General features: G+C 39.4%; 1 protein-coding gene across 2 annotated transcripts in view; it reads left to right on the top strand.

The window, feature by feature from the left end:
- Positions 1–13,783, top strand: part of FBXW7 (F-box and WD repeat domain containing 7) — a 143,434-nt gene that overhangs the window by 120,567 nt on the left and 9,084 nt on the right. For both annotated transcript variants that reach the window (XM_056855171.1, XM_056855172.1), the window contains 5 exons: positions 7,177–7,300; positions 8,911–9,047; positions 11,318–11,431; positions 12,584–12,765; positions 13,033–13,258. In XM_056855171.1, the coding sequence (XP_056711149.1) occupies positions 7,177–7,300; positions 8,911–9,047; positions 11,318–11,431; positions 12,584–12,765; positions 13,033–13,258 (783 nt within the window). The remainder of the gene's footprint in view (positions 1–7,176; positions 7,301–8,910; positions 9,048–11,317; positions 11,432–12,583; positions 12,766–13,032; positions 13,259–13,783) is intronic.

Here is a 13,783-nt window from a genome sequence, read left to right as displayed (position 1 = left end):
TCCTATGGACTTACTGAATTATTGATGGCCACTTTATTGGATAATTTAAAATTAGAGGTTCTGGTTTGGGTCCAGTGAACCCGAAGCACAACAATGCATGTGAACAACAGCAGTTTCCCACTTTGCTGTTTACCCCAGCAGTTGTGATCAGGGGTCTACTAGTAGCTGTAGAGTCCAATTCCACCAGAATATTACCTGTGATAACATTAAGGTTATTTTTTTAAGACAAATCTGGCCATATATTAACTGTGTTAATAAAAGGAAAAGGCTTTTATGCTTAAAAAAAACAATAATAGGGGTTTGGACTAATTTTATACAGCTATAAATTTCTCTGTCAGCCTAACCTTCCTTATAGGATGGTTGTGGGGATAAAACGGAGGAGGAAAGAATGATGTATCCTTGCCGACTGAAGCTGCTTCTACAGAAAGAAAGTTACAGCATTCCAAATCAAGAAAATTCATTTCCCTTCTGAAATGAATATGGAAAGTTCACTCCACCTAAAGACAGAACAGAAAAGGGGGGGAATAGACAGGACAATTCAATATCATTGAAATTCCCTGGCCGCTGGGCTTGGAAAACCTGGTTGCAATTCTTACTAAAGTTTTAAGAAAAACTCATCTGCTACATTGCACAAAAGCAGGAGCAAAATGCCTTGCTTTTGATGGATGTGCTGGATGAGAGAGCATTGTTAATCTCTCTGAACTGCCTAGGATCCAAAGAAATAGATTACACAGTGATTCAATATGGCTCTTTCGGTCAGCCTGGCTCTGTCTGGAACCAGTGAGCGGCACCCACTGGGTGCAGCGCAATGCCTTCTAAATATGAACAAGCAAGACACCTGTCTGAGTGAGATTATCCACCGCTTCAGAACATTTTGTACTTATAAGATATGTAGTGCACTCCTACACGTGTTTATTCAGCAAATTAAATTTACATAGTTTTGCTTCAGTCTTATGTATTCACCTGTTAGTGAGTTCAACTGAACTCTGTAGGACGCTTCTGAGTAAACATGTATAGGATTGTGCTGTCAGAAATGGAGAGGGATGGCTACTCCTGTGAAGGGTTTCAGGTCTCCCTTCCACACCATACCTCCAGTAGCTGCTCCTGCTGCGCTGTCCACCTGCTGCAAACTGCTGGGAAGGTTCTCCTTCATTCTCTAGAGTTCAGTGCATACAGGGACTGAAAATAGTACTCTGCTGCTGCTATGCAAAAAGAGCTGAGCCTGACACTGAAGTCACTGGACTTACATGTGCGTAGTTGTGACCCAATAGAATGTCATCTGACCTCAGGAAACTTGTTTGCCAAAATGAGGACAGCATCAAGGGGTTTTGTGGAAGACTTTTTGTGATTCTCAAAAAGCTGGTGCTGGAGATCAGGGGAGCCTCATGAGCAAAACATCACTAGGCACTGCACAGGAGGCTGCACTGAGTCAGAAACAAATTGCCTGTTCATAGGACCCAGCGATCTGAATGTAATGTGTAATGGCAAAGTCAATGCTGATATTCTAATTTTTTATAAAACTTGACTGAATACACCTTTATGCATTAGAATGAACATACTATATAAAACTCTTTAACTGAACCAAATGCCTTCAAGCTCTAAACTGCTAATGGCTGGACCAACTATTGTATGCTATTTGTCCAGTGTAGCTTCTCCAGAAGGTGATCCAGAGGGTGGTGGGTCTCAAAGCAGCGGTGGTCCTAGTAGCACCATTCTGGCCTTATCAGGTATGGTTCCAGGATCTCCAGGTAGTCCTCTTCAGACCCTAGGCACATACTTCATCCTCAGCTGAACCTGCTAAAGCCGACAGCCTGGAGGCTGAGCAGCAGCAGTTTAGAGGAACTGACTATCACACTGAAGTCGTTAAGACCCTGGCAGGTTCAACAATAGCAGCTGGCAAGTCTTTTGGTCTTAGTATGGGGAGAAAATAATGGCTCTCTCAGGGCACGAGTTGGGGATCTTTGGGGGTTTCTCCATGTTAGACTAGACAAGGATTTGAACTTCAGTACACTCTAAAGGCATGCGGCAGCCATTTCTGCAATATTGGGATTAAGAAAAGACAAAGTTTCTCTTCCATCCCAAGCTGCTCATAGGTTTCTCACATGAAATTTGAATATGGTTCTCAAGGCATTCTCTAGGGCACTTTTCCAGCCTGTGGCCTCGTGGTCATTAAAGGAACTCAGAGTTCAAAACTTCATTTTTGGTCAGAATCACTTCAACCTGTAGGATTTCCAAGCTTTGTTCTCTCTCTCTGGACACTTTTATCATCCACAATGATAAGGTGGTTCTGAGGATGACACAGACTTTATTCCCAAAGTATTTCCTGCTTCCCCATATCAGAGGAGATTATTCTGCCCCCCCCCCCTTTGGCCCTAATCCCAAATCAGAGGAGATTATTTTGCCTTCCTTTGGCCCTAATCCCAAACATCTGCCTTGCTTGGATGTCAAGGGGGCCTTGAATTTGTATATTGATAGAATGAAGGCCATGAGAAGATTTGATTCGGTTTGTCTCCTTCTGGCAGTCTTCTGTGGGTTCCAGGGTTTTGGTGACCTGAGAAGGTGGATGAGGGGTTGTATTGCTCTGGCCTATAAAGCTACAGGGTGGAGGTTACATCTTATTCCCTTAGGGGAACAACTACCTCTACCGCATACAGAGTGTTTCCTTCTTTAGGGGTGGTTTGCTGAGCAGCTACATAGAAGCCGGTGCATACCTTCACCACTACTACAACAATGACAAGGAGGTGTCCACTGATGCCTCCTTTGGGAGCCGACAAGATCTGTCAGGTTATATTTCAAGTGGCCAACCCTGGGATATATTATTTTTAGACATCCCATTGGTTGTGACTGCCCTGCCCTGGACCACTGGAGAATGGGGGTCCAAGGATGGGGCAGTCAGTACCTCCCCACTGTTTCCCAGAGGAAGAACCTCGGAGCATGGACTTCCGTTGTTTTTCCTGTTCTCTTGTTGTTTTATTTTAATTGTTGGCTGTTGGAGTTAGTATGTTTTTAATAACTATTGGGAGTTATGGGGCTTCTGTACTGGTCTGGGAGACTGAGGGAGAATCCCCTCCTACTATGAGTCATCAAAAAGTTGATCATGACTGCCTCCAGGGAGGAGCTTCTTCCCATTGGCTGTGGCTGCCCCACTGTAGGATCACTTAAGGATGAACTTCACTGTAAATAAATAAACTTTCCATTCTTCTCTGTGGCTCTGGGCACTATTTTATTCAGGCAAGAAATCTACAGGTTTGTTCTTCAAAACCCAAGCAAAATCTCCAGAGGCTGTGTGCTGCTTGTGGCTTGGCATGACTGTTGATGTCTGAGCAAATGTTTGTCTTTGCAGAAGTGCCAAACATAAAATGCTAATGCAGTTCTTTGTGTCAGGGAGTCTCAAACAAGGAACAGGCATCCTGATTTCATACTCCGTGGCTAGAAAGGAGTGTAAATATCTTTAACCAGCTATGTCCAGTTTAATTTGTATATAACATATTTTCTAAAACAGTTTGCATTGTGAAACATTAATGGTTCTTTGCCTTTCTGTTTTCCATGGCTACTGTTTCTGTTCCAGCTTGTTGTTTTGTAAAACTGATTTCAAGAACCCTTTTCTTTGCCCTAATACTACTTCTTCATTAGTGATGGCAAGTTTCTCTTCTCTTCCCACCCACAAGCCCTGTAATTAGTTTAGATTTTTCCAGGCTTTCTCGGAGAGCTCAGAAAGACAAAGCCCAGGGGTATTCACGCCCAGCATTCCCTGCCACTCCCTCCTTGTAAAATTAATTATTTGAACCGGGAAACGTTGGAAACGGCAGTTCCCATGTACCCTTGCAGCAGCGGATGCTCCCAAGAATGCTCGGGAGCATTCAGATCTGGTTAAGGCCTCTATTGTTGCTAGCTAACTTTTCCATGCCTCCAGCCCCTCTTCCCCACATACATTTGTTTGGCGAATGGCAGGAAGGATTGTCAGCAGGCAGTTATATGATAGACCCAAACTTCAGAGGGAAGTTGGCCTTGGTTTGTAATAGTAATTGTACACTGATAGAATTGGTTTCTGAACCCTCTCCCCCCACCCATTCCACAGCACACTGCCATCAGTAGTCTGAATACTTCGGATATTTATTAACATTAGATGAGCCTTTTCTTAGTGTTCACTATGTTTATTTAAATCGAGGAAGCATTTTAAATAGATCGATTCGTTTTTGTCACATGAAGTCTCCCCCCCTTTGCCATAGTCCAGCACAGATGTGGCTAGTTGTTTCACCAAGTATCCAGTTATCACTTTTCATCCCTAAGATGAAGAGTGTCTTTTAAATCCTTTGAGAGAAGTGGCTGTCATCTGTTTACAAACTGAGATCTTCAGTTTATCAACTATAGGGCAAGTGCAGATTTAGCCTCTCCCAGGTTGTCATGTGACTGTGAACACAAGCAGCCTCAGGATAGATAAGGGCATTCAATTTAAACCAAAAGAAAAGGTCAGGGCTGTCACGGGGGGGGGGGGGGGGGGCAGAGTCAGCTGCAGCATCCACATTAATGGGTCCTCTCACAGGCTGGAGAGGACATGAATTCTAGAGTAACAATCCCAGACCTTCTTGAATGGTTTGCTAGGGTAGTCACAAGGTTTTTCATCCCAAGACTGGCTGTATCCCCAGACTTCTTAATTCATCCTTCCTTATTTTCTATTTTGCCCCTTTCCACTTACTTTTTTCTAATGCCTGTTAGATTCTATAGGCAGGGCTTGTCTTCAGTTCTATCTGTTGTACAGTGCTTATAATTGAAGCCCCGTAAAAGAAATTCAGTTTTAAAGTTTTATATATATATATATATATATATATATATATATATATATATATATATATATATATATATATATATATATATATATATATTAAGCACAAAATTGTTTCCCTTTTAAACATTGCTTTAAACCTTTTTTGTATGTTAATGACATTGTGCAAAAACTGTTCCTTTTGTACAGTCACACAGTTCTTCACGATTATGTAGGATTTTTGAAAACTGAGTCCCATAGAAACTGAAGGAGGCATGCTTGCCTTGTTATATTGGTGAATATTTTCTAGGAAATCATATGAAAGAGGATTGTTGCCAATTACTTCGCAAAAGGTTTGAGCTTTGCTGCAATAGGACTGTGAAGCAGCATTTTATATAATGATCACTTGGCTCACTGCTCATTTTTTTTTAACAGTATTGATACATGCTTAAAATTGCCTGTTACTAAATTATGTGTTTGATATTCTGAAGTGTCCTGGGGTGATTAACACCACACACCAGCTACAACTTTGATAATCTCATACTGTGTTTTTTACATTTTTAAAAAAATTCTATTTAATTACCATACATTTTGTTAAGCTTGTTTTTCTTTTTGCAGTGATTTTGTTGTACCCTATTTATATATGCTCATACATAAATCCGGATCTCATCTCATAAGCTTTTGGCATTTTCCTAACCTTTTTAAATAGCTGTGTACCTGTGTATATCCCTTTATCTATAGTACAGACTTCCTGTATGTCTTTACTTTTTGACAATATAGTTTCAATTCTTCGATATATTTTATAAATGTTCATTTTTCCTCAGGCTTGTACTGAGCTTATTTTATTAATTTTCTAAATGAGCAGCTTTTTTTCCTCCTTCTGGGTTGGGGACATAATCCCTAGAACTTTATTTTCCTGGTTTTCCTTTCCTCCTGCAATCTTCCTTTAAATACCCTTAAATTTGAATACCTGCAACTTATTTTCCATTTTTAGTAACTGTTTAATCTTATAATTTTAATCTTATTCTGTGGTTGTCTAACTTCTAGTGTCTTTGAATGTAAAATGTTTATATCCTACTTTAATAATGACTTTTTGTGACTGATTTTTCTGCTTGTATGAATTTCTCCCTCCTCATGGAATGGTCTGTTGCTTGTCATTGCTGTGTCAATTGTATTTTTCTCTCAGTCTCATAAGGTTTTCTCTGCTTCAGTCTGATTGTCCTGTCTCTCAAAAAGCCTTCAGTGGATGTGAATGGCTAGTTGCATGTTTTCAACCTTACACACTTGTCAAACCTGCTGCAATTTCCCCAGCTTTCGAAACTTTGCCGAACTTCTCTGCCATCACTTTTCTTTCTTGCATGCCTATATATTCCTTTTCTCCGTTTACATTGCTGTTGGCCTCATTTTAGAAATAAGGATTGTGTAATCAACATTCTCTATTAATATTGCATGTTTTCCTTTTTTTAAAACCTGTAAACTATGACTCATAGTTCCTGGGTGCTTATTCCCCAACCCCCTATGTATTGAGGTGAATAAATTAAAACTTAAAGCCACTCCTGCCATCTTCTTATGCTTGCACACAGCCCTCATCTCTTGTTGCCTACCCTTTGAATTCTCCAAATGTGCATGCACAGTCCAATGGTTTTGGGGGACTTTTTTTAAAATCCATGTGAGCGTCTCCCCTTTGAATCCAGGTTTTTTTCTGCACACCTCTAGCCTCTTCCACCACCAATTCTTATTCTGCCTAAGCCCATTTTGGTACCCAGTACTTTCACACTAGACACTCATTTTATTAATAGTGTAATTATTGTTAGCATTATAACATCAATAATTCTTTCATGTTGACACTAAATCCTGCTCCATTTCTATCTAGATGCTTGTATGGGTATGCAGAGCTGTGAGGTCTTGAAAGGTTTTCTGTCTTGAAATAATTAGTGGAGTTCTAAAGCATTCCTGAATGATACACTTAACTGCCTCTGGAGGTGATTTAAATCTTGTAAAAAATGCCCCTTCATCAAGGGTGAACTTAAACAGATATCTTAAATTTCCTTACTCCTTTCAAAACCAGTATGAGATCTAAGAACCTCTTGCTATCTTGTTGAGTATACTACTTTGGCTCGCGTTAAATGGATATTGTGCAGTTACAGTTCCACTGATTCAGAAAATACACTTATCCAGCTTTCTCTGTTTAACTGGATGATTGACTGTCTCATGTTTGGTGAGTGTTGATGGTCCCACTGGTATGTTTGATCGTGACTATTGGCCTTGCTGATTTTTAAGTCTCATTTTAATACATACTGTGCATTATGGCTTAATCTGAACTTGGTTGTATGAATGTACCCCAAATTCAGAAAATTGCTTTAAGTACTGTGATCTCAATGAGGCTAATGTCACACCTCATTTTTTATTCAAAGTTGGCACTGTATGTGCTTTCATTCCTGGAACCTAAGGATCTGCTGCAGGCAGCACAGACATGTCGATACTGGAGAATTCTGGCAGAGGACAACCTTCTGTGGAGAGAGAAGTGCAGGGAGGAGGGTAAGGCTTATTGAAGTGTGAATTTAGATCTTAGAATAGTAATAATATAGGAATATTTAATGACATTTATCCTTTATGTACCAAATACTTGATACAAAGGCAGACAACGTAAATAAATTTAACTTAGAATAATTTAAAAGCTTCCACTTTGAATTTCTATATTGTTTATGATACGGAATTCAAGAATAACAACCTGGATAGGTTGTAGAAACTTAATATTGTAAGAAATTAGTCTGTTCTTATGGCAGATGTCATCCTTATAGGTGGAGAATGAATAGCAAACAAATGTTTTTAGAAGTAATAGTACTATATATGTAATTCTTCATAAAAACCTGAAAGGCAAAATAACTTACAGTGACAGGATCAGATAGCTGAAGTGTGCAAGTGGTAAAGATGCAAATATGTAGTGTTGAAGTAATTCTGAGATTTTTTTAAATGAAAAAAGCATAGGCTGAAGACTGATCTGGCAGTGTTTAGGGTTGCTATTAATCTGATGAAGTTTGGCTAGATCACTCGGTCCTAAAATTCCTGTTGTTCATTCAAACATCTTGTAAAAAAGACTGTGATATATTCAGGATTTGGCAGATCAAATGGCTGGAGAACAAACAGTTCTGAAGTGGGTGTTGATCCACATGTACTGGCAACTACAATTTCAGGCTAGTAATGAGATGAACCGGAGGGTAAAGATGGAGAGGATAAAACAGAATCTTAAGATCCTCCTAGTAATAAACCAGAAGAAAAGATGTGCATAGCCTTTGGCAGAAAAAGTGAATAAAAGCAATTAGAGAATAAAACATTTTTAAGTGAGTTTCAGAGGCATTAAATTTTGAACTCCAAGATAAAGAATGAGAGCCCATTCCTGAAGGGGGAGGGTAAAGCTCCTTAGGAGCCGGTGTGACCCTTGCACCAGCATAGGTGCCACCTTATCATGGAATAAGGTGAAACCTATGCTGGTGCAGGGGCAAACAAGCCAGCATCCAGGAGCCGCTGGCCCCACCGCCAATGCAGCCATGCCAGCTTCCCAAAAGGGAAAACACAAACTGGCGTGGGGGCAATGTTCCCGGGGCGTTCCTGGTGAAGCAGCTGCCATTAGGCAGCTTCTTCACCCCTTTCGCCCCAGGAACGCCCCCTCGCACTGTGACGGTACTGCACCACTTTTTTGGTGACGCAGCCCTGTTGGAGGCAGTGGAGGGATTTCCCCCTTTTTAATTTTTATCTTTTAAACCTTATCTTTAATTTGTGTGTGTGTGTGCGCGTGCCTCGGCTGGGAAACCTCTGTGGAGGAGGCGCGGCTATACTGCTCCCAGCCGCCGTGGATCTGCCCCCCCTTCAGGATTGGGCTGCCCGTGAACAGTAGTATAAAATGATCTGATAAAATCTGACAGTATGGAACACATTGATATCTCAAACAAATATCATAATGATGGAAAAATTAAAACTCTGAAATAAAAAGCTTGAAATAAGATATAAAGCTAGAGACAATTCCAGTGCTTTGTAGAAGAGACTAGAAGTTGCTAATACCTTTACGTTCTTGTGAAGCAAGGTTGAGACAAGGATGAAACTGACCTTTGTGTGTGTTTCTGATTTCTGAATTTGTTAAACTTTTATAGGGATTGATGAACCATTACATATCAAGAGGAGGAAAGTAATAAAACCAGGCTTCATTCATAGTCCATGGAAGAGTGCTTACATCAGACAGCACAGAATTGATACTAACTGGCGGCGAGGAGAACTTAAATCTCCTAAGGTAACCATCTTTGAACTAGGGATATTGTATAATAAATTAACTGGGATCTCTCCTTCAAATCCTATTGTTGTCCCAGAATAACCAAATAATTTCTGACATTTAAGAATATTCTAAAATTGCTCAATTAACTTGAGAAAGCAGTCAACCTTCTTGAGGTTTGCAATTTACCAGTGTCTTACTTCACTGGTAGGATGTCATTATCTTGGTATTTTGGCAACGACACACTTTGGATTCCATAAATCCAACCTCTTAACCACCATTCATTTACAAAAATGATAGTTCTTGGAGCTCCATTTCTTTCACTTGATAGTGTCCCTAAAACATGGAACCAATGATTGGGTTATAGAGGACAAAGCTTGCTTAATTTTTAGTAACTATCACAGAAGGAAAAGCAGATAATTACTGTTCTGCAACCTAGGGCACAGTTAAAGGCAGGGGAATGAAAAGTAAAACAGACACCATTTCCCAGACACTAACAGGTTTGGACCTCTTTGCTTCATCCAAGCTAATAATTGCCTCTCAAACCTACTGGATGCCATTGTAGCAACCCCCCCCCCCCCCGCAAACTCATTGTAACCTAGAATTCTCAGAGAGCAGTCCTATTTGAAATGCAACATTTCTATGTAGCACATTTGCTTCTGTGTCCCCTCCTTGTATTGGGGATTCCAGCAGATTCCATGCTCTTTTCCTCATGTTCCACCTATCAACAGCGGCAGCCATTTTCTAGTTACATTTATAAAATTACGCATATTCCAACATGCAAGAGGCAAAATCTAATTCATTCTGATGAGAAGTTGGTATCTCCTTTTACACTATAAAAATTTCGTTCTCTTCCCCCAGTCAACTAAATGTTAAGCATTAACACAAATTATTAGAATTCAGGATGTGGTTACAAACTTGGGTGTGTCAGTACCTAACTGATAATTATCCAATAGTATTATGGTTAGTCATAGTTTTAAGGAGAGGAGCTTTTAGTTTTAATGTCTTACCAAATAAGCACTAAGTAATTTAGATCATGAGAGATTTAATAAAGCCAGATTGAAAAGTAGCATACCTCATTGTTTTCAAAACCACGAGATAGTGCTTTAAGCATGTTCTTTGGAGAAGAAAGATCTTCAGCTGCTGCCTTAGTGCTTCATAAAAATGAACTGCATTTTACACTGTATATTATTTAATATCTTCAGGCTGTGCTAATGGAATAACCAAACTGTTGAACTGTCTGATTTTGTAAATACTTAATACAGGAGTTACTTTTTAGCCTTTTAACATCAATAGATTTGAATAAAAATTCTTAGGTGTTAAAAATAGCCCTTGTTCACATGTACAAGACAATCAACATTTCTGTATCCAAGTGCTAAGTACTATGGGTATTCCATTTTGACTTTACTGGGTAGTGCTCAAGTGGTCTATGTTAGCTAAAAACCTGAACGGTGCAGTCCCATTCAGTTAACATTTGTTTTCAGTTAAACATTTTGATACCAATTAAATACTTATTTAACCAGCTTTAACATGTTTAAAAATTCACTAAATTGTTATAATGGGAAGCCCTGTCTAGAAAGTACCTTACCATGATACTTAATGGGAAGGAAAAAGGCGTTAAGTGCAGCTGTGGGTATATTTCCCATAAGTGATAGCAAAGCTCCAGCTCCTTGCTGCTCGATAAGGTGGAGAATGACTCTCTCCTTAGTGTAATCCTGACCCTATGAACTCCATTGGTGAAATTCGGTTCCTGTCTATTCCTTTCTGTGCCCAGCCTCAGCAGTTTTGGCTGGTTGAGGCTAGGACTTGAACCATCAACTCAGCTACAGACACACTTGTTTGCTCTTCCTTCTGGTCACTGGTGTGGTTTCTTTATCCAAACTGAACCAGAGCAAGTAGCAGCTACAGAGAGTGGCATAGACCGGGTGGGGGGGGATAGTACCAAAGGGATATCTTGTTGGGGAGCGGGTGTATTTGAAGACATTGATAGATGGAAAGAGCATTTTGGTAAGAAATATTGGCAGTTGGTTGTAGGTTGGCAGAGTAAATGTTAAAGTGGGCCATGACACAGTTTGCCACTTACCTATTCCTTGGCTGAATCTTTTATCTTTACCAGTCATATATCTTTTCCAGTCGTATAGTCTTCTATAGAAAAAAAACGGGTATTAAAAATTGCTTTGCCATTGGTTATTAGTGATAAATTAGCCTTAAGCATGCTACCAATCTGAAATTTCTGTTCTCTTTCTAATACCTCGGTTGATTGTGACTATATGAATGTTGTGCATAATCAGGTGCTCAAAGGTCATGACGATCATGTGATTACGTGTCTACAGTTCTGTGGTAACCGAATAGTTAGTGGCTCGGATGATAATACATTAAAGGTTTGGTCAGCAGTTACAGGAAAGGTAAGCCAAATATCTTCATTGGCTTCTAATGAAATTCACACTAAATACATAAGTAGAACATTTGAGTAATTGATATTATTTATAGTTATATTGTGTTGCTGAAACGTCATCAGGAAAAGGTTAAAAAACTAGTATAATTATTTGAGCAAAGTTTTCTTCCTATTTCAAACTAGTATTTGTCTATCCTTTTATTTATACAAATACAGTGTTTATTATTGATAATCCATTTTGGTAGCAAAGCAGTAGATGGCATTGAATTTGATTTGGGGATGGGGGGAGAAACATTAAGCACAATTCAGATTAAGAACAGCCAGTTGACTACTACTACCTACTTCGTAATATTACTTAAACAGTGTCATCATAGTATATGAGACCTTACAGAGCTTTGTAGAAAAAGTAGATCCCTGTCCTCAAGATGTTCACAATCTGAAATAGATAATGATGTAAACAAGAGAGGAAAGAGAGAAAGCAGTAAGCAGAGGGGGCATATTAAGCAGATAAGCCAATTTTATAAGACAGTTTTATGGAAAAGATGTATGTTGCTGTGGTTTGAATTGTACTGTACTGTTTAAGATTGGTCATATACCTCTGTGGCCTGAGACCACAAAAATTAGGTCCCACAACATCTTGCAAAAATACTTGACTTATTGATAATAATGCTACATCTCCCAGTCCACAGGGCTGCAGTAATAAGAAGAGAGAAGGTTTTAGCAAAATGAATTTCTGCTGCCGAGTTTATTAACTTCTTGTCTGTCTTAATATTACCTGATCTTCTTCTATACATCATCATATCAGTTGTGTATTTATTTTGTTAGGCTGTTTTTGCACGTGTTGACTTTATTGTAAATCTTGGCTTGGGGAAAGACTGAAAATACCACAGTCGAGTTATATACATCCAATTGAGTGTGTTTCCTGTCAGAATCAGGACTTTACTGAAAAGGATCATGTACAAAATCTCAGCTATATTTGCATTCTTAAATGATGATAGTAAAGGAAGGGTGCTTTGTATGTTTCTTCCATACATAAATAAAATAGTCTAATAGCGGTAAAGCATTCAAGTATGAATTAAGACTGAAGAATGGCAAACGTTAATCTGTTTTCTCAATTATCAAGTTTGTCTAAATGGTAACCAAGCCAAATGCTTGCTTTCAGTGTTTAAGAACGCTTGTTGGACATACAGGTGGAGTTTGGTCATCACAAATGAGGGACAACATAATCATCAGTGGATCTACTGACCGAACTCTTAAAGTGTGGAATGCGGAGACTGGGGAGTGTATACATACATTATATGGACATACCTCCACTGTGCGTTGTATGCATCTCCATGAAAAAAGGTAAATCTTTGTTTCAACAGTTATAGAGTATCTTCATTATCAGCCACCAAAACTTGTTTTTCAAGACAAGCAATGCAAGTTTTTAGACCTTTTTAAAGAATTCAAAGAGTTCACTGTATCAGTCAACAGGAATAATTTAATTGCCGGGGGATTTTATGCAGAACTTGCTTAGATATTAGTCTGAGCTTCTGTAGTAGATGTAATTAGAATGGGCACCTAAAACTAATGGGCACCTTTGTTGTTGTTTCCCTTTCTCTTCCCTCCTAGAGTTGTCAGTGGCTCTCGAGATGCCACCCTGAGAGTTTGGGACATAGAGACAGGCCAGTGTTTACATGTTCTGATGGGTCATGTAGCTGCAGTCCGGTGTGTACAATATGATGGCAGGAGGGTTGTTAGTGGCGCATATGATTTTATGGTGAAGGTATGGGATCCAGAAACTGAAACATGTCTACACACCTTGCAAGGCCATACTAACAGAGTGTATTCATTACAGGTAAGAATTTTTCACTTGTGTAATAAACCTTCAATATCCCACTGATGGTTATAGATGCCTAGCTGAATATCTGCCAGGCAGCCAGTTTAATACCAGTAAACATACTACAGTTTAATGTCACATACATATCCTAGATTTCCCTTTCTCTTCCATGCCAGGCCCTTCTAGTTTTCTTAATTGCCTAATAAATTTTAAGGCAGGGATGTGAAATATAAGACCTGCGGGCTGGATCTAGACCCTTGAAAGCTCTTATCCAGCCTGTGAGCCATTCGAGGAAGCCAGCCAGCCCCCCCTGACTCTAGATCTGGGCTGGCGATGCCTGGCCTGGCCTTACCAAGTGACATCTATGTCATATCCGGCCCTCATAACAATTGAGTTCAACAACCCTGCTTTAAGGAACATGGCAAAGCTAGCCACCAAAATGACAAAACATATTTGCTAGGCATCTTTGTTTACATAGAAGAAATCGTTACTGTCACCCACTTACTAGACTATATGGTTCTTATTAACTGATTTTATTTAATT

This window comes from Euleptes europaea, chromosome 9, assembly GCF_029931775.1.
Source record: "Euleptes europaea isolate rEulEur1 chromosome 9, rEulEur1.hap1, whole genome shotgun sequence".
NCBI lineage: Eukaryota > Metazoa > Chordata > Lepidosauria > Squamata > Sphaerodactylidae > Euleptes > Euleptes europaea.
This window is presented reverse-complemented; position numbering and strand designations above follow the sequence as displayed.